A 21,700-nucleotide genomic window follows, 5' to 3' on the forward strand; every position below is an offset into this window, starting at 1 on the left:
GGCTCATTCCCTCAATGGCCTCTCACTCGCCTGTTTTAGAAGGGCTGCTGGGGGAGCAGATCTCAGTCAGGTGCAGGCCAGAAGCCCTAAGGGCCCCAGGGAGGGAAGGTTGGCTGGCTTCCCAGGGAGGGAACTGGGGAGATTTGGGAATGAGCTCTGGGAAGCCAGAGGGCACTGATGTTGCCCAGAACGGAGAGAGGCCAAAAGGAGACCTCACATGCTAGGAAGAACCTCTGGGCCACCCTTAAGAAGCAACTACTCCTGAGGGAGAAGATGAAGGGAAATGGGGCTCCAGGGGGCCGGTCAGGAAGGGACCCTGACTGGCAAGAGGGAGGGACCGAAGAGCAGCCATACTTCTGCGCAGGGCTAGTGGAGGTGACCTTAGAATCCAGCAAGGAGAGACATGCTCACAGGCCCGAGAGTGCAGCCTGAGATCTGAGAGAAAGACCAGGGCGGGAAGAAAAAACTGGCGCTCTGTCCGCTCTGGCACCTCGCCCTGCCACCTGTGACCCCAGTTAGGATGGGGAGTCCATCCCCTGAAGCCGTGCCCATCCACCTGTAACCCAGAGCTGGGACCCACCAGCTCCCCAGATCCCCTGCAGAACGATGAGAGCATCATCACCCCCTCCCAGGATCACAGTCCTATCGACAGATCTGTCTCTCTCCAGTTTCCTGATGTGTTCGTTGTCGTAACTGTCATGATGGTTCGGTTTTCCTCCTGGCTGGTTCCGGTTGAAGAGGGAAGGCTGAGTGGGATACCACGGTCTCCTGTGATGCCCGCTCTGTGTTATCTGCCTTCAGATGGGAACACCTGCACCTCCTTTCTGGGCCTGTCTTCTGACTTCCCGGCTTCCTTGGGCCCCTGGGCTGGCCATCGTCATGCTCTGGGACTTGTAGGTCCCCGGAAGCCACCTTCCTCCTGCCTTTCTGTTTATCTGCAACCAAAGTTGATGTGTTCAAGGAAGAATACAGGGTGCATGTCAGAAGAACTACAGAATCTTAGCCCGAAAGGTCAGGCACATAGGCTGACAAAGGAGAGCCCCGGGAAACCTGTTAAGGACTTTGCGAGAAAACTTTAAGGGTGACCTGAGGATGTGTGTGCCCTGAGGTCCCCTCCCTGTCACCATGACAACATGCACTGGATCAACTGGCTGTCCTTTGGGGCATCAGAACCTGTGAGAAAGGGGTCGGGGTGGGGTCACTGGTAATTTGTGAATAGTAAAATACCAAAGTTTATGAATGATTTACTTCAAGTGCGTGAAAGCCGTTGAAGGTGTGCCCTGAAAAAACATCGTCATTGGCTTCATGATACGCTTTCCCAAGGGAATGTCCCCAGGGCGGGGTTGCAGCTCTCGGACAGACATTGCTGTGGAGGGTCGTCATGCATGCGAACACCAGCCACCGCGGAGGTCGGGGCCCCCAAAATGCTGGCAGCTGATGCTCTGAGGCTCTATGCTGAGAGAGATGAATTGACACCTGTAAGATGGGCAGGGTGGTGTGATGGTTGGGGGCGAAGATGGGAGCAGTGGTTCTTAACCTTGATTCTTGATCCGTGGCTCTTAAACCTTAATGGTCAAAAGCAGCTGCCCGATGGCCAGAAAGCACATGAAAGAATGCTCAACATTGTGGTAACTGGAGAAACGCAAATCCAAGCCACAGTGAGACACCCCTTCACACCCATTAAGATGGCTATAACTAAATAAAAAAAAAGAAGAGGATCGGGCATCTGGGTGGCTCAGTCGGTTAAGTGTCCAGCTCTTGATTTGGGCTCAGGTCATGATCTCAGGGTCATGAGATCAAGTCCGGTGTTGGGCCCCACACTCAGCGGGGAGTCTGTTTGAGATTCTCCCTCTCCCTCTGCCCCTCCCCACCCCGCTCTTGCGGGTACCCACACTTTCTTAAATAAATAATTTTTTTTTAAAGAGGAAAATAGCAAGTATTGGCAGGGATTTGGAAAAATTGGAAACCTCGTCCTTGCTGGTGGAAAAGCAAAGTGGCAGACCGGCCATGGGAAACAGTTTGGTGGTTCCCCAGGCAGTTCAATATCGAATATTACCATGTCAGCCAGAGTCCCACTCCTAGATGCCCACGAGGACTGAAAACAGGCTTTCAAGCAACATTTGTACGCAGATGTTCACAGCAGCTCTATTCACCGAAGCCAAAGGGTGAAAACAATCTAAGTGTCCATCAACAGATGAATGGGTAAACAGAGTGTGGACTGTCCAGACAAAGGAATATTATTCAGCCATAGTGAGACTGCAGTTCCGACACGTACCATAGCATGGATGAAACTTGAAATCCTGCTAAGTGAAAGAAGTCAGACACGGAAACCATCTATTGTCTGATTTCATTTATGTGAAGTAATCAGTAACCGGTCCCTACATCAGAAAGCATGTCCGTGGCTCGTCAGGGCCGGGGGGAGAAGGGAATGGGAGGTGGCTCCAGGATGGGTGCAGTGTTTCCTTTTGGGGTGATGGAGAGTTCCAGAACTACATGCATTGTGGTCATGGCCGGACCATGTTTGAGCAGACGTAATGCCGCTGAATGGTACACTTGGAAATGATTAAAATGGGAAATTCTAAGTTGGGTGTATTCTGGCACAATCTTTTAAAAAAGAAAAACAACAGATGCCTGGTCCCATCCCAGAGTCTCTGTTGACGTTCGTCTGGCGTGCGACCTGGGCTTCCCCATCTCTCAAAGCTCCTGGGGTGGGGGTTCTGGGGTGCAGCCACGTTTGAGAACCTGTGTCCCAGTACCAGCAGCCTGTCTGGCCCTGGCATGTGCTGGGGTGCGACCCTGGGCAAGCCACTGACTCGGTGCCCCAGGTTTTGACCTGCGAAATGGGAATCCTATGATGACCTACCTCTGAAAGTTGTTACGAGGATCTACTGGGTCAATATGTGGAAAATGAACTCCTCCCCGTGTTTGTTGTCATTGGTGACCCTGGAGTTGAGATGGCCTCCTTTTTCCCTCTGCCCTAGACAGGTGTCCACTCCGATTCCCTTCCAGGGAGTGAGACTGCACTTCTCTGTGCACGACAGTCCTCAAAATGCGGTTGTCCCCTGTTCTTTGCAGTGTGGCGTTTTCCCTAGACCACTTGGATGATAAACCTATTTCGCTTTTTTTTAATTATTAATTTATTTGAGAGAGCACACAAGTAGGGGGAGCTGCAGAGGGAGAAGGAGAAGCAGACTCCCCGCTGAGCAGGGAGCCCGATGTGGGGCTCGATCCCAGGACCCTGGGATCATGACCTGAACCAAGGCAGGTGCTTCACCAACTGAGCCCCCCAGGTGCCCCTAATGGTAATCCTATTTTGGATATTGAATTTTTTTTTTTCAGAGAGAGAGTGCATGTACACAAAGGGGGGAGGGGCAGAGAGAGAGGGAGAGAGAGAACGTTAAGCAGGCCACACACCCAACACAGAGCCCCACTCGGGGCTCGATCTCAGACCCTGAGCTGAAATCAATAGTCAGATGCTTAACCACCTGAGCCACCTGGGCGCCCCTTGGACATTGAATTTTGTGGCGGCTCTTTTCTACAACGTGACCCATGAAGACAGCAGTGACGATGAATGTGCAGATGAGGAATGAGTGTTTTGAACAGTGCTTTGGAGGGCTGGTCAGCTCAACCCAGAAAGCCACGGTGGAACCACAGCTGTGCTTCTTGCCTCTTAAAAACATCGCCCCACTTCGCTTGAAGGTTCATTCACCAGAAGAGAAATCCCCCACGTCCTGAGTCAGGTACTTGGAGTTACAGGTACACATGTGCATATATACGGATGTATATCCCTGATGCGATACACGCATTAGAAACAGGCAGGTGTCGTGCAAAGAGATCTGTTCTCCCCTCACTTTTGTTTCTGTGTCACGGGGTGGCATCTTTTCAGTCTGCCCTTGGGTTAGCTCACCACGGCTGTACAGCCAGAGTTCCCATTCCCTTTCCTTGTGCAGCCCATGGTAAGAATCATGCGCTCACGAGCCGCTCCATAGGAGAGGCCTCATTGGGGGAATGCATTTGTTGTAAGAGTGCCATGCAGGAGATCTTACTGCTGATGAGCCGTAGCAAACTGAACTTCCAAGCCAGCATTCAGAACCTGCCACCCTAAAGATGATTAGAGACTCGCATGCACATTGGAAAGGGAAAGATTTTGCTTTCTTTGTCACTAGGGTTTTATTATTTATGGGAATTAGAACATTTCCCCCAAAAGTGATACTTGAGTTTCCTTAACTGAAATCTCACGTCATAAATGAGTGAAACCATATGATAATTGTCTTTCTCTGCTTGACTTATGTCACTTAGCATTATCTCCTCCAGTGCCATCCATGTTGCTGCAAATGTTGTGTAATCATTCTTTCTGATGGCTGAGTAATATTCCATTGTATATATGGACCACATCTTCTTAATCACTCATTTATGGAACATAAGAAATATGAAGATAAGTAGGAGAAGGAAGGGAAGAAGGAAGGGGGGGTAAACAGAAGGGAGAATGAACCATGAGAGACTGTGGACTCTGGGAAACAAACTGAGGGCTTCAGAGGGGGGGAGGGACTGGGATAGGCTGGTGATGGGTATTAAGGAGGGCACGTATTGCATGGAGCACTGGGTGTTATACACAAACAATGAATCATGGAACATTACATCAAATACTAAGGATATACTGTACGGTGACTAACATAACATAATAAAAATTATTATTAAAAAAAATGAAATCTCACATCAGCAGGCATCTCAGAAATACACATCATGTGGGTTTATGTCTATTGCCCACAGTTCTCTGCTGGAGTCCTCCCCGTGAGCCCCACATGCAGCCGGTCCCCTGGCCATGGCATCCAGCTACACTGTACATATGGCTGACTTTTTGACTTTCCTCCTCCACATCCCACCAAGCCTCTGTACCTGGATTGTGTCTGCTCCCTCATGCGGAGCCCGCTGGGCTCGGAGCTCATGCCCAAGCCCCCTGGGCCGCAGCACGCTGTCCACCAGGACCACGGCCTTCCTGACCGTGGGCAGCATGTATTATTATCTTGATCTACACAGGGACTTGTTTCCTTTTCGTTCACAAGCTTTTCAGAAAGTTCTGGCTCTCTGAAACTGTCATTGTTAAAGTCACCTATTGTAAGTAATCGACAAGCTCCGTGCATTCCCCTGTCTGCGAACAGGTCCCGCTCTTGAGCCGGTCCTGCCACAAAAGACTCAGAGGATCAGAGCTCACTCGGAATGTCTTCACTGAGTGTCGTTAGGAGAAAATCAGATACTACCAGTCGGGTGCTCTTGGTTCGCTCCTTTTTAAGAAGAGTCCTGCCCGTAGAGAAATGCCCCAGAATTGCTCTGATGCTTATCACCATCGGAGAGCTTATGTGACCCGGTATTTTGCTGGCAGAAATATCGATCCCAACCAAACAGCTTCTGCAGCTTCTCCTCTAAAGAAATGCCATCCCTCAGGCATTCGCACGGAGGAACGTGGCCAACAGAATGGTCATTTCCCATCATCTCACGTAACAGAAACTGGATTCTTAAGTTCCGACCCCCTGCCCGTCACGGGGATCAGTTCACATGACGTTGGCATGCTTTATCCTTCCTGATGTGCATTTACTCCGAACCGACTCAAGAGACCCAGGTGCCAGAAGCCAGCATGCCCTTTCCTTTGGCTGAGGGGTTCAGCTAAGGGCACGTCTGTCAGGATGGCCATGCCCCGAAGATAAGAGAAAGCAGGCAGAGAACACCCTCCTGGGAAGAGAATTTTGTCCCACCCATTTCCCAGGACTGTGCTGCATTGGGAATGAGAATATTTTCTCCTCCCTCGCCAGAACATGTCTGGGCTGCTCTGCCACACTGGTCCCCTGAGTGTAGGCAGGGCAGCGGTGGCTGTCTGCCCCATCTGGTTTGTAGCACGTGGTCCTGCCCTGGATTCTGCCAAACCCAGGACTGGAAGGAAAGATGATGGGGATAGTAGATCTGACTACATCTTCTCTCCCACTTTGTTCTTGGACACAGCATTAGAAACAGAGAAAAGTGATATTAAAGCCTTTCAAAAGGGGGCAGCATGATGTAAGGAGAGGAGGGTGCAGCTGTGCTCCTGGAACTGATTTAATTCCATCACCAGGCACCTGGGCTGTCCTAAGTGGTTCTGTTGTCTCCTTGGGCTTCAGCTCTCCTCACCATCAAAATACGCCATCCTGAAAGTGTCTGATCTAACTTAGAAGAGCATGAGGCTGATAGGATTACCAATGGCTATTGAACTACACCCACCCTAACCAAAATGCTTAATCTTTAAACAACAACCGTATCTGAATTCCTCACTAGCCACATCAAAAGATCTATTCTGACTTTCGATAGATGTGATTACATCATTGTTCTCGCAAGATACAGTTGTATTTGCCAGAATGGACAGTTTTGAGAAATGGAACAAAAATGACCATTCATCCTTACTTTTTTGAACCAATTTATCTTTTTTTTAAAAGATTTTATTTGAGGGGGCGCCTGGGTGGCACAGCGGTTAAGCATCTGCCTTCGGCTCAGGGCGTGATCCCGGCGTTCTGGGATCGAGCCCCACATCAGGCTCTTCCGCTATGAGCCTGCTTCTTCCTCTCCCACTCCTCCTGCTTGTGTTCCCTCTCTCGCTGGCTGTCTCTATCTCTGTCGAATAAATAAATAAAATCTTTAAAAAAAAATTTATTTGAGAGAGAGAGCACGAGCAGCAGGGGTGAGGAGCAGAGACAGAGGGACAAGCCGACTCCCCACTGAGCAGGGAGCCCCACACGGGGCTCGATCCCAGGACCCGGGGATCATGACCTGAGCCGAAGTCAGATGCTTAACTGACTGAGCCACCTAGGTGCCCCAACCAATTTATCTTAAACAAGGATGTCAGTGACAGGTTGACCCATTTGTCTCTCTTGCCTAGAAGCACATCGTGGCCAGAGTTCACCATGTCCTGTCCACATGGATGGACGAGTCCCTCCTTAGGCATGTGCCATGCTCTGTTTGTAAATATGCTTTGTGCAGATGCACAGAAGACCATAAGCAAAGGAAAACAAACCATGACAGTCTGGGCTTACTTGAAAAGAACAGTGCTTACCTTGGACATACTCAGCTTCTTGCATAGTACTGACCTCTGATCAATCATAAGTGAATGAGTAAGTGCTGTAGACCCCACAGTGATTGTAGGGAAGCCCAGCACTCCCAGAGCCTTCATCAGGATTACAGGGAGCTCTAGGGCTGAGATGCCCTCTGCTGGATGGTGCTGGGCTGGTGCCGCATTAACATCCTGATGGGTTAGGGGCAGAGCTCATTCTGGAGGCCACGTCAACGGCATCCGCCAGCCCCCTGGAAGCTCAGGGCTGCTCTGGGACTGGAGCTCCCTGGTGAGCCCGTGGCAGTGGGGGTGTCTGTGCATCTTCCCGGGAGAAGCTCTGGCGGCTGATAGGAATGTGTGCAGATTCTGCTGTCCCACCCAGCAGTGTGGCACCCCAGGGTCCCAATGACAATCAAATACAAGGAGAACATGCTGAGATGAGGAGGACATTGCCAGCAGAAACAATGATATTATTCTTACTTTACAATTAGAGATCGATGGCAAAACCAGTTGTCACAGCGTCAGTCTCGTTTTGAGTGGACACTCAGGTCCTGAAATTATGAGTTTCCTTCTCTTTTTATTCTTCTCCTCCCATATGTGTGAGAAAGGGTCAAACGATCATTTTACACGGAGTATAGTAAATGAGTTATCAGTGGTGTTGTGAATGCACGGAGTTTCGCCTTGTCTCTGATCTGACTCCCCTCCAGCTGACAGCAGCCGGTCTGGTGGAGCTGACACCCCACAGGATGAAGTCCCATTAAGTGTGGATATGAAGGGTGTGTTTGCTTTGTTCCTTTTTCTCTCTGTTATCCAGGGCTTTTTCCTTAGTGATTTATTGGGCTGAACTCACAGGAGAAAATCTCCCTGAAAAATAAGATTGTAAAAGCCAAAATATGGATTTCAGTGCCAATAATTAAGGAAGGGCATTACTCATTCCCCTACAAAGAAGGACTTGATATTAAAAAAAAAAAGTTATTGACCCATTTGTACCAGAACAGGAAACCAAATCCCTCTTGCAGGAAAGCCATGGTCTGTCCCTTATGGAACTTTGCTACTTTGTAGCAGGAGAAAAGCCCCCAAATTAGAATGAGAAATAGGCCAGGCTGTAGACTCTGAGCTGTATAGATTATCCCTGTTTTCCATTTTATTTAATATTGATGAGTCAACATTTTAAAGAACATCTGACTTAATAGTGTTTCCCTCCCAAATTATTCTGTGGATTGTTTTCTATATTCTATGTACAAATTCCAGACATGGAGAAAGAAGGAAGGTAAGAGTTAACGCACACAAATCTGTGGGCTTGTCATGTAGGGCTTTTATTATGTTGAGTTATGTTGCCTTTGTACCCACTTTGTTGAGAGTTTTTATCATAAAAGGAAATTGACTTTTATCAGATGCCTTTTCGGGATCTACTGAGATGGTCATAAGACTTCTACCCTTCATCGTTTTGATCTGCTAGTATCACATTGACTGATTTGCCAACATCCCTGGAATAAATCCCACTTGATTGTGCTGTGTGATCCTGTTAAGGTATTGTTCAATTCAGTTTGCTAATGTTTTGTTGAGGATTTTTGCATCTGTGCTCATCATGCTCAATGGTGAAAAGCTGGAAAGTCTTTCTTCTAAGATCAGGAACAAGACAAGGATGTCCCCCTCACCACTTTTAGTCAACACAGTATGGAAGTTCCAGCCATTGCAGTTTGGCAAAAAAAGAGAAAGAAAAAGCATCCAAATTGGAAAGGAAGAAGTAAAACTGTCATTATTTGCAGATGATGTGATATTATATAGAGAAAACCCTAAAGATCCATCAAAAAACTGTAAGGACTAATAAATAAATTCAGTAAGGTTACAGCATATGAAAGCAATATATAGAAATCAGTGGCATTTTTATAAACTAATAAAAAACTATCAGAAAGAGAAATTAGGAAGACAATCTCTTGCCTCAAAAAGAATAAAATAGCAATACATTTAACCAAGGAAGTGAAAGACCTATATGTTGAAAATTATAAGACATTAATAAAAGAAATTGAAGAAGACACAAGTAAAGGGAAAGATAGTCCATGCTCATGGACAGCAAGAATCACTATTGTTAAAATGTCCATACAAAGCAATCTACAGATCCAATGCAATCTCTATCAAGTTTCCAATCACATTTTTCAAAGAAGTAGAGCAAATAATCATAAAATTTGTAGAGAATCAGAAAAGACCCTGAATAGCCAGAGCAATCTTGAGAAAGAAGAACAAAGCTGAAGGCATCATGGTCTTTGATTTCAAACTGTGTTACAAAGCCATAGTAATTAGTATAATATTGGCAGAAAAACAGATGCATAGATCCATGACACAGAATAGGGAGCCAGAAATAAACCCATTTATGTATGGGCAATTTGTGTATGACAGAGGAGCCAAGGATGTACAATGGGAAAAGGATGGTCTCTTCAATAAGTGGTGCTGGGAAAATTGGACCACTATCTTACACCATTACACAAAAATTAACTCAAAATGGATTAAAGACTTGAACGTAAGCCCTGGATTCATACAATTCCTAGAAGAAAACATAAGCAGTAAGTTCCTTGACATTGGTCTTGCTGATGATTTTTTGAATCTGACACTAAAAGCGAAAATACACAAGTGGGACTACATCCTACTGGAAAGCTTCTGCACAACAGAGGAATCCTCAACCAAATGAAAGGCAATCTACTGAATGGGAGAAGATTTTTGCAAATCATCTATCTGATAAGGGGTTAATATCCAAAATGTATAAAGAACTCCTACAACTCAGTAGCACAAAACCAAATAATCCAATTAAGTAGTGGGCAGATCTGCATAGACAGTTTTTCAAAGAAGACATATAGATGGCCAACAGGTACATGAACAGCACATGATCAGGGAACTGCAAACCCAAACCCCAATGAGCTACCACCTCATACCTGTTAAATGGATATTATCAAAAAGAGAAGAAATGATAAGTTTCAGGGTGGAAAAAAGGCAACCCTCATGCACTGTTGGTGGGAATGTAAATTGGTGCAACCATTGTGGAAAACAGGATGGAAAACAGTTCTTGCAAAAGTTAAAACCAGAACTACCAGGTGATCCAGCAATTCCACTTCTGGGTATTTATCCAAAGAAAATGAAAACACTAATGAGAAAAGATATACCTATCCCTATGTTCACTGCAGCATGATTTACAATAGTGAAGGTATAGAAACACCTAACAACCTACAGACACGTGTATAAAGAAACTGTATATATATATATATATATAATTTGCATAGTAGAATATTATTTAGCCATGAAAAAGAATGAAATATTGCCACTTGTGACACAATGGATGGACCTTGAGGGCATTACGCTAAGTGAAATAAATCAGACAGAGAAAGACAAATACTGCATGATCTCTCTTATACATGGAATCTAAAAAAAATAAATAAAAATTAAAAAGGTGGTTGTCAGAGGTAGAGGGTGGGGAGGGTAGAGAAATGAGTGAAGGGAGTCAAAAGGTAAAAAGGAAAAAAAAATTGAACCCCACAGATATCCTCTGGGCAGCCAAAATGTTTGGAATATTTTGGTTGCCCATGGGTTGAAGGTTGGGAAACACTACTGAATAGCAGAATTCTTGAGTGGTGTTGTTGGACCCCGGTCTAGTGGACCCTGAGATTGGCCTGCCTGTGAATGGGAACAGGGGGTGTTGGGAGAGATTTGTGTGACCCAGATAGAGCAGGTTGGGACTAAATAAACCTGTTGTGTCAAAATTCAGTGGTGTTCCAGGGACATAGAAAAGGGATCGTGAGAAGCCCGCTGTCCGGGGTAACAGACACCACAGCTTACAGGGGCCTGGGATGGGCTGTGCTCTGGGCTTCTGGCTTTCTCTAAGACCATCTTACTTGGTCCTCATGAGGCCATTCTGCCCAAAAATACTTACCAGAGAAGAAGGAAACCACCTCTGATGTGACAGAAATATGCTAGGTGTTGACAACAATTTGAAGTCAATGGAATTTCCCTATTTTATATTATTTTTTTTGTTTTTTTTAATAATAATTTTTTATTATGTTATGTTAGTCACCATACAGTTTTTGATGTAGTGTTCCATGATTCATTGTTTGCGTATAACACCCCGTGCTCCATGCAATATGTGCCCTCCTTAATACCCATCCCTATTTTAAAGATGAGAACATTCCTACTGTAAGATCCCTGCCTGTGTGTGCATGGGGGTTGCTCCATCAGAAGAACGGTGTTCCATGCCTCACCAACATGTCAGAGCACTATTGATGGCAATAGGATTATGGGATTAAAGCCTGAAATCAATACACAATGGATGACCTGTAAAGTACTTTTAAGGGAGTATTCTGCACAGAGCCTCCCCAAAATGCTCAGGGCATTGAGAGGACAGAGGTGAATTCATAGCAGTGTTGAGTGATCAGTCAGGCACACATAGTTGTGGTGAGGACTGAGGACAAGAGGAATTGAAGTTTTGAGTCTAGACAGGGTGGAGTGAACAGAGCAATTAGCAGCAGGGTTGTGAAATGCATCGTCGTGTTTGCAGGATGCCAAAGGGGGCCATGCCTGCTCCAGAGATAACCACGCAGGCATGGTGTCTGGTTCTCCATCGTATTTCACAAGCTTTAACAAACCTTCAGAACGTATGCTGGCATTTCCCTTGCGCTGAGGGTGTCTGAACCAGCCAGCCGTCCCCTGAAACTCCACCACAGCTCTAGAGTTCAAGCCCTCCTCTGCTTGGCTTCATCAACGTCATTTCCTCATGTGCAACCTGCATTGTTAAGTAGATGTAAGTCCTGTCTCCTTGGGTCTGCACGGTTGCTATGGAGGTAGATGGAGGCGGGGGACGATATTTCAGAGTTCATTCTGCATTGGCTTATTTGCTCGGTAACGAGTCCGATGTCTGCAGAACGTAAGGACTGGGAGAAATATTTATAATTTTTCTTTACACTTTGCCATGGAAGCTAAAGAGGCATCAGCAGATTTTCTGGCTGTTGGGCTGTTTCCTATAGATTGCCACCTGTTTCCTACGGGAACACTTGTGTTTGATGAACAAGGCGCTGGATTCCTCTGGCGCGCGGTGTCTCACAAGGAAGCAGGAACTGGCCCTCAAAGCAACCTCCAGAGACTGGTGTTTGCTTTGCCTTTAATATTTATGGACAAGAAAATCTGAGTCTCAGAAATGTTCTCGGGGAACCGAATGATGGTATAATTGGCAGAACAGAAAGGGATTAGAGTCTGAGCACGGGGAATACTGGGCTGTTGCTGAATGTGATGGGTTTCCTTTACGTATTTTTTTTTAATTTTTCTTTTTTAAGTAAGCTCTGTGCCCAGCATCAGGCTCGAACTCACGACCTTGAGATCAAGTGTCACATGCTCCACCGGCTGAGCCACCCAGGCGCCCCATATTTTAAATAGAGAACCCATCGTTCATACGAAAGCTTCCCCACAAGCTCCTTTTGTCAGACATGAGAGCAGAGCTGTCCAGAGGCTCTCTCCACACAGTCATTCATTCCTGCTAATGTTGGCTCCGGGGCCTTCCAGGCGCCGAGAGTGGTTAGGAGCTGGGGGAACAGGCAGTAATTGCTGTCCCTGTGGGTCCCACACAGTAATGGGGGAGATGATAAATAAATATACAATAACCACAATAGCGAGCACACACTGGATATTTACTTTGTGCCAAGAACCAAGTTCTTTCGCGTGGAGTAAGCCATTTAGTCCTCGTGATCCCTGTGGGAGGCAGGTACAGGGATTCACCCAGTTTTACAGGAGGTAAGTTGAGGCAGAGGAGAATCACGAAGTGTGTCCACGTTCATGCAGCTTGTAAGTGGCAAAGGCAGGAGTCTAACCTGGAGAGCATGTCTCTGCCATACGTGGGCTGACTTCCGTGCTGCATGGGCCTCCGTGTGGAATATGCCCCAGGCACCGGGTGCTGGGGAGGAATGCTGGTCAGGACAGGGGAGAGGAGCCGCCAGGGCAGAGTGTGGCTTCCATTTTGTTTTGTCTTGTTTTTTTTTTTTTTTTTTTTTTTTTCGTTTCTCTTCTCTTCTCTTCTCTCTCTCTCTCTTTTTTTTTAAATAGGCTCCATGCCCAGCATGGAGCCCGACGTGGAGCTTGAACTCATGACCCCGAGATCAAGACCTGAGCCAAGGTTGAGAGTCAGATGCTCAACTGACTGAGCCACTCAGGCGCCCCACTGTTTTGTTTTTAATTTGAAATTGGAGTGTTGGTTCTCGAAACCCTCTTTCTGCACTAACACTTACAAGGATTCGATTAAACAGACCCTGGGGGGAAAAGACTGAAAACCGATGTGCCCATTAGCCCACCAGCCCGCAGCCCAACCCCACACCCAGTAGGAGAAACTGCTCCGCGGAAGCAGCTCATTAGCATGTCGGCTTGCATTCATTTTTGGCGTATTAGATACCTACCACATGGTACCACATTCCGCGATCAGCGGTCTTCACGGCCGCCGTTTATATCATACATCCATTTGTTCGTAACCTTTGAGGGTTCAAAGAAACCTAAACCCCTCCAGATGGCAGACTGTGTTAGAAGGTGGGGTGGGACAGTAAAGTAACCCCCAAACGGAGAAAGCCCTTCAAAACAGGGAGACAGAGCAGGCGGCCCCATACCCTTTACACAGAACTTCATTCTGGGCAACTTACTGCCAGGGGCCAGGTGGAGAATGATCCAGTCGCTCTACAGTTACTCTCTGCAAAGTCCAGATATTAGGCTGCAGAGTCTACAGAGCCAGGGGCACAGAGTAGGGGCACTGCAGTGAGAACAGAGGGTTCACACACACCTCAGAGGGTTTCCAGGTGCCTACTTGGGACCTACACCTTTCATTAGCTCTTGTGGCCCCACCTGTGCACCAGGAAGGAGAAAGCCTGTGTCACCTCTGGCAGAGTCATGGGGGGCCAGAGCCAGCCTCCCCCCACCCCAGCCTGGGCAGGCATTCCTAAGGGGCCCGGAACAGGTGACCTTGGGAGAGGCCACCGAGTGGCCAGAGGTGCGGTCAGTGTCGTCAGCAGCGCTAAAGACAGTCTTCTTCTCCAGGAGCAATGTGCTTCTCGACTCTTCCTTCTGCTTTCAGCGCCTTGTTCTGATGACAGGCTGACATTTCCAGGGGTATCATTCATACCCGCAGTTGGGTCAGGAGCATTAACTGAGTCTGCCTGGTGCGTGTAGTTAGCGGTCGCAAGGATCCGCTCTTTCCTTCATGATGACGAAAATAAACCTCGGGCAGGAATCTGTCACGCAGCCTGTTCTGCTGTAAGGGAAAGCGAGCACACGGATTTTGCTGAGGGCATTCGAGCCTGTCAGTGGAAATGATACTAGAAACTTGGATGGGCGGTTTGGCACTTAGTGTTCAGGCTGGAGCGTCTACCCACAGAGAAGCACCTCACACTGATGAGATTTTCTGTCTGTCTCTCCCCTCGCAGGGCTGCCTGACGACGCCCAACTCCCCGTCGGTGAATTCCCGTTCCCTTACGTTGGGTCCATCCCTCTCGCTCAGCAACATCTCAGGGGTGTCTGTGAAGTCGGACTTGAAGAAGCGACGGGCCCCTCCTCCCCCGACCCTGTTGGCTGCAGGGCCACCAGTGCAGGACAAGACCTCGGAAAAGGTAGGCAGAGGGCAGCCCTCGGGGCCTGTGCGTTTGCCGCATGGACCAGTGAGTTCTCTCTAGAAGTTCCCTGCATGCCCTACGATCCTTCAAGTGTGTGGCTTTAGCAGGGAGAGTGTTCGGGTGAATGTTTACGCTTTATGTAGAAGTAAAGGTGAGATGCCATGTATTTCAGTTATGGAAGGTAGGAAACTTTTGTGCTTTTTATGCTTGCTGATTGGCACTTGTTCTATCTCTAATGTTGAAATTTTGGGTATCGTCATGATGGCTCCATGAGAAAACTCATGGGTCAAGGCACTGGAAGACTCTGGAGTGTGTATGGGATAGGGACGGTAGGTGATATTAATATAAAATGCCCCAAATAAGTCAGATTCACAGGACAGTGGGGAGTAAGTCACTTTCTGTGTGATACTACATTGCAGACACCGCGTATGTATGAAGCCGTGTGTGTTAAGTTTATCTTCAGAGCAACTTAATTCCTTTGCAAGGGGTTGTCATTATGTGTGGACAGAAAAGAGCTTTTGTCCCCAGCAGCTGGGGTCTCACCTGCGCTTCTTTCCTGCCATGCATCCACGCCACCTTGAAGCATGATTGGAAATCCCCAAACCTCCCTTCCTGGGGGCCGGGCTGTTCTTGGACTGTGGCTCCTCTTCTTGTGGCTTGGAGTGGGACACGGTGAAACTGGGAAGTATGATGTGTATTCGCCAAATACATCCTTCCTCATTTGGGTGGGCAGTGGTGGACACAGCCCCTGGGGTGGCCAGGATGGGAGCAGGCTGCTGAATCTTGGAGAACATGGGTTCCCCAAGGCTGACCAACAGTGCCCCCAGCGGGCCTGCTCCATTTGTATTCCAAGACACGAGGTCAACCTGCAGTCAATAAGGATGTATTATTCTTCATGAAGCTCAGAGGTTTCCTAGTGACGGGTGGCCCAGGTTCCTGGCGGAGATGGGGAGTAGACGGGGACATCACACCATGAACAGGAACATTATAGAACATTATTCTCCCACAGGGGCTTAATTTCCTTTCCTTCTGCCTTTGTGTCCCTTGGCCTGTCCCTGCTTCATATAGGCCAAGTGCTTCACATTACTGCTAGTCTTGATTGGAACCCTTTTTTGCTCATTCGTAAAACGGCTTTTCCTTAAAATAAACCAGAAACTAAGTCTGTACCTCCCAGGTGGGATGCTTAGCCCAAGGTCGTGGTTAGAAGTTACCAGAGGGGCTCTCTGGAGCGGCAGACTTCTTACTTAGTTTCCTTTTTATCCCAGTTGTCCGTCTGTCCATCAGTCTTTTTTTAAAAGATTTATTTATTTATTTATTTTAGAGGGAGAGAGAGCATGCAGGCAGGGGGAGGAGCAGAGGGAGAAGGAGAGCGTCCCAAGCAGTCTCCACACTGAGCACAGAGCCAGCCCGATGTGGGGCTCAATCTCATGACCCTGAGTTCATAACCTGAGTCAAAATCGAGACAGATACTCAATCACCTATTCCACCCAGGCACCCCTGTCTGTCCATCAGTCTTCCTAAATCTTAACAAATCTTCTACAGACCTTTCCAGCCATGTGCTAGAAATCTGTTGGAAAAGCCTGCAACGTGACCTATTTTAGAAGAAGGTATTTTGAGTTTTGTGTTTCCTGAGCATTTTCTAATGCCACGAAGTTGTTTTGAGAGCTTAGTTATCTTATGATGAGAAGAACTTTAGGCACATATGGCACCTCATTTGGTGGTATGCTTGCATGATTAAAGCGTGCAAATCAAACACAGTGACTTCCTGCTGGTGTGTGTGCCGTGTGCCTCTTTATTTTGCTGGGGCTGAGAGTCTGAACTTTTTTGTAACCCGCAGACCGTATTTCTAGCATTTAGCATTTTTCAACCAGTCCCCTCTGGGGACGTCTTTTTGCTTTCGATTGGGAAGGATATTTCTTTTGCAGTGAAAATCACGAATTCCAGGATCACGATGACTTATGTTTTTTTTTTTAATGAGAATTGCGTTTCCCTAATGTTATAGCATGTAGATACTAAGCCAGATTAGCATTTTAAAACTGTCTTCTATCCAGAGAAGATGCTGTGTTTTTCAGATTTTAACGTGCCTCTTCAGAGTGGATAAAGTCTGCTGGAGTGGGAAAATGTATAGTAAGTAGAGAATCGGGAATTCTGAATGAAAAATAAATAGTTCTCTATACCCTGAATAATGAACAGAGTTCCCTGTGAGGCAGTAAAAGCTTTTTACTGAAATCTGTTTTATTTGGCACAGAATGAGTGGAGAAATTGGCTCACAGAATCCCTCTCCTTTTTTAAGCATATGAGTGGCATATGGATTAGATTTAAGCATTTGCTAGGACCATTTTTTTCCCTTTTTAAATGAAAGGTATTTTGTTATTTACTAATTTCTGGGAAAGGAACCCAAAAATGTATTGTTGTCATTGTTGGGGAAAAACGTCAATTCCTTCTTCATGAACTTCCTTCCATATAAAGATAAGATGTTTGTTTGAAAGCCTTATTTATGTGCAACTGTTGCTAACACCAATATCCTGAATGAAAAGGAAAGGCTTATTTTCAAGGACATGACTAGTTTTGGAAAAGGAAAACGCGTCAATTTTCTTATTTTAGAAGATTTTTTCTTATCATCTGGTCTGAAAAATTCTGCGTTTCTGTATTCAGGTCTTAGAGGGGGAATAATTTCAGCTGCGTCCCGGCTCATCGGAAACATTCTCGAAAACGCAGTCTTTGTATCCGTGTTTATTACCTGACGATAGATTCACAACGTAAACATCGGTATTTGTAATTTCTAAGAGTGCTTTTGAAAGAGCGTCTCCCTGAGGTGTTGGAGCCAGTGGATGAAATTAATGGTGTCCTTGTGCAAGCCTCTTGGCAGAAAAATTGGCAAGATGGGTAAAGAGCCACATTATCTTTGCAGAGGAGAAGTGCTGTCTGGGCCAGACCGTCCTCCCCTTCCCGGTACCTTGAATGTAGTTTCAGTTAAGCAGAACACTCAAACAGGAATGATATATATATGTGAGCACACCATATGCTAAGTCAGCATTTTTCAGACTCAAGTGAGCATCAGAATCACCCCCAAAGGGCTTGTTAAAACACATTTTACTTGGCTCTACCCTGAGCGTTTCTGATTCAGGAGGTCTGGGGCAGGGCCTGAGAACTGGCGTTTCAACAAGTTCCCAGGCAAACCCCACTTTGAGAACTGCCGTGCCACAGAATGCCACTGCCCTGATCCACCTAGGAAGACTTCGGAGACTAACAAACGTGAGAGAGAGCCGCTCGGTGTAAATATTCTTAACAGGCCTGGGAAGAGTCTTCAGCAGGAAAGTTATCTGGAAATGAATGGGTCTGCTGTATAACGGTATTTGGGCACAGGTTGCCATAGTGTTAGCTGGGGCCTGACGTTAGATGTTCAGATGAATAAATAGCTCTTGCTTCTTCTTGCTGGGACCCGGGGAGTGCTTGAGTGAGGGACAGAGGGATTGCCGGTTCTAGATGGGATTTTTCTTCCTTTTATCTTTGAGGTTCCACACATGGTCCTCATTCTACTCTGCTCTGTGCTGAGACGACCTCGAGCCTTGTCCCTGACCCCAATGCAGGGCAGAGTTCTTGCTTGCTACTCCTGTGTGGGGCTCAGAGCCCCCTTTGTATGCAGCTGTCCCCAGGAGGCTTGTCTTCCTGTCCCTTGCATGTGTGTTTCCCCTCGGGCTGTGGATCAGCATGGATCTCAGACTATGAGTGGGGCTGCGGACACAGGTGCCCACAAGGGCCCCTCTCCACCCACTCTCTGGCCCTCAGTTTTCCTTCTCTACAGAATGGAAACACTAAAAGCAGCCTTCCCAGGTACATGCTGTAGAGGTCAGAGCAGGGGCCCTGTGCAGCTTCCTGGGTCCAGATACGATCTCCATCCCTCCTGGCAGTCCTTGGTGAGTCCCTCCACTTCCACCCTTCCTTCCCCAACGTGCACGAACCGCACGACCAGGTGGAGTGAGATCCAGGCATCGAGGGATGCAAGAGCCTGAGGCAGGGAGGGCTGGGCGGTGGGGCAAAGGCTCTATGCCCTGGCCAGCCTCCTGTGTGAACCAAGTGGCAGACTAAATCTAAAAATCAAACTCTCCGTTGCCGCAAGCATCAAAGGCAGTGCAAAAAGTTGCCTCGCCCAGGCACAGGTTCACCCTGTTACATGATGCCCCACCCCCTCCGTGGCATTTCTGCCCCGTCAGTCACAGACTGAATACCCTGTTCACCAGTCCACACTGTCAGAGATTATCGGGGGGCAGTTGCTCATCCTTTTAAGGCTTTGGAGCCTCTCTCTGAGAAGAACGAGAAGAGAACCCTGTCCAGTAATCCGTCCTTGGGTGACTCAGTTTACCTACTCAGGATCAAAGCAACCGTAAACCCCACTCGCCGACTTCTGCCTCTGTACAACACTTTGCTGGCTGCAGAGCGGCTTCTTTCACTTTTCGCTCTGTCGTCTGATTAAAACTAACTTGTGGGACTTGACTAGAAAATGCTGTGTTGTCTAACTGGAGTTATCATTTTTGTCAGTCGGCACACGGTCCTTCTACGCCTGCTGTTGTGCCTATAACAACTATAAATCCTTTTTTATTGTAAGTTAAAGTAATTCAGAAAGTATTTTAGCCATCCAGGCTTTCTTTCGTCCTATAGTACTTGAATTATTGCATTCATTGCCGAGAGAATCCAACACCATAAAATTCCAACGTGACAAGCACACTTGTACACGATTTCAAGTTTGTTGTATTGGGACTAGAATAACTGGTGGTATTGGGCATTAAAATGAGAGATGGGGGAGGTTGGTGTTTTATCAGTTATTGGTATAACCCAAAATAGATTTTTCCATGAAAAATTGTTTATGTATTTGATAAATATGTGTTGAGCAGCTGCTATTCGCAAGCCCTGCACTTAAGAGCAAAAATTAATATTCATTCCTTGAATATCTCAGTGCAATGTACACATAAACACAGTGTTTTGTACTGTGCCAATAATTAGGGTAATCTGCATGTGTTAGAAACTAGGGGAAAGTATTCCCACTTGAGGCTCCATTTCTGGAAGCATCCTGAAAATCAGGTGATTAGAATATTATGAGAAATTGCTGAGCATACCCCCAACGAAACGTTTTGTCCAGAACTAAAGTGTGCATTTGGTGGTTCCTGTGACAGCGTATTGCCTCATTCTGGCATGTTCCCGACCTCATTCTGCATCCCAATCCCCAGCAGACAGAAGGCCCCAGCACGGAGCCCTAGCAGCCGTGGGGCGGGGGAGTCCCCACCGAGCAGGGCGACGGACCAGCCACGGACCAGAGTGGGCTCCAAATGCGTTCTCCTCTCTGCTGTTAGGACTGATGGTTGTTGCTAATGAAATTGATCATCCATGAGGATGTTGGGGTGAATGGGATCCCTAGTCCCGTAGAGCCATGTCCACGGTCCTTCTCCTGGGGTGAAGGCTCCTTTAAGTTCTGTGTGTCCTGACTCGTGGTGGTTAATTTGTTTCTGGCAAAGTGGATGATGCTTGGAGACTTTTAAAAAATCATTTTTCAATTACTCTTCCGGGGCACCTGGGTGGCTCAGTCAGTGAAGCGTCTGCCTTCGGCTCAGGTCATGATCCCGGGGTCCTGGGATGGAGCCCCGAGTTGGGTCCCTGCTCAGCGGGGAGCCTGCTTCTCCCTCTCCTGCCCCCCCTGCTCATGCGTGTGCTCTCTCTCTCTCCCTCTCAATTAAATAAATAAATCTTTTTAAAAAATTATTCTTCGTAGTAATCAAAGACCTCTGATGACCTCCAGCGTGTGGGTGGTGTTCACATGAGCCTGGCTCAGCCATTCGGCTTCCCGGAACGCTGTGCTGACCAGGCAGGATTTGAAGGTCAGTTCAGGAGAGAAGGAAGAGTGGCCCCTTCAATCTGCCTATGTGCCAGGGACCCCGGAGGGGAAGAGGCCCCACCCAGACCGACCCCCTGTGTGACATGAGGAGGGGAGGCTGCAGACTCACCTTTCTCTCATGCCCCTCCACCTGTCAGCGAGGCCTGATCCCAAAGCCGGCCACCTCCCCCGCCCCCACCTTAGCACCTTGGTCTAGGTGCTCCTGCTTCTGGGACGACCCCCACTGCAGTGGCCCCCTCCTCGCTCCCCCTACTTCTACACCTGCCCCTCCCTCTCCAGACTCTTCTCTACACCACTGCTAAAGCAACACTGGTCACACACAAGCGGGGGCCCGTCTCCCCCTTGCATACACTGGAGAATAACTAAGTTCTCACCTTGGCCTGTGGGCCTCCACACTCTGGGCCCAACACATCTCCCCATGCCCTCACACCCTGCCCGAAGAGGCCTTTAACGTGTCCTCTCCACGGGGCCCCGTCACCGTCCACCCTCTGGTCACAGTCTGTGCCGCTGCCCGTTCTGTCTCGTTTCTCTTCCAGCTTCTAACACGTAAGTGCAGAGGCAGGGGACTCCGTCTCTGGCCTCACTGACATGTCTTAGGGTCTAACCACATCAGTAAACATATGCATTAATGCACTCCGTGCATATATGATTCATTTACCACGCATGTGAAGATGGGTCCTCTGTAAGTGAAAACCACTGATTTCAAAATATAATGCAAAGGGTAGTGGTTTGCCCTGCTCACAGAGCCTACTTAGAAATGGCAACAATCTGGCCAGAACCCGCACTGTTTGCTCGTCACTACAGGAAGAGACCGATAGAAACCCAACAAGTGCAGGCTTCTGCCAGACGCCAGAGCTAGAAATGACCGTGTGGTGTAGACGGGTGGAGGTGTGGGAGCTGCGTGTGGAGACAGGGGGTCATGGAGGAGCTGCTTTGGGGACAGGGGCTCCTGGGGAGCGGTCAGCTTCTGAGGACGGGACACACACACACAGACACACACACACACTCAGACACACACACACACTCATGCACGCACACACACACACGCACATACATTCACCTGTGCTCTGTGGGGACGATCAGAATGGGGCACCTGCAGCCCAGGGGAGGGGAAAGAGC

The 21,700-nt window shown here is 47.7% G+C and overlaps 1 protein-coding gene across 7 annotated transcripts in view; it reads left to right on the top strand.

Moving 5' to 3' along the window:
* COBL (cordon-bleu WH2 repeat protein) overlaps positions 1-21,700 on the top strand; it is a 263,831-nt gene that overhangs the window by 138,814 nt on the left and 103,317 nt on the right. For all 7 annotated transcript variants that reach the window (XM_044385241.3, XM_044385246.3, XM_048213125.2 and 4 more), the window contains one exon: positions 14,509-14,691. In XM_044385241.3, coding sequence (XP_044241176.2) covers positions 14,509-14,691 — 183 coding nt within the window. The remainder of the gene's footprint in view (positions 1-14,508; positions 14,692-21,700) is intronic.

Source organism: Ursus arctos, unplaced genomic scaffold, assembly GCF_023065955.2.
Source record: "Ursus arctos isolate Adak ecotype North America unplaced genomic scaffold, UrsArc2.0 scaffold_3, whole genome shotgun sequence".
In the NCBI taxonomy this organism is placed as follows: Eukaryota; Metazoa; Chordata; class Mammalia; order Carnivora; family Ursidae; genus Ursus; species Ursus arctos.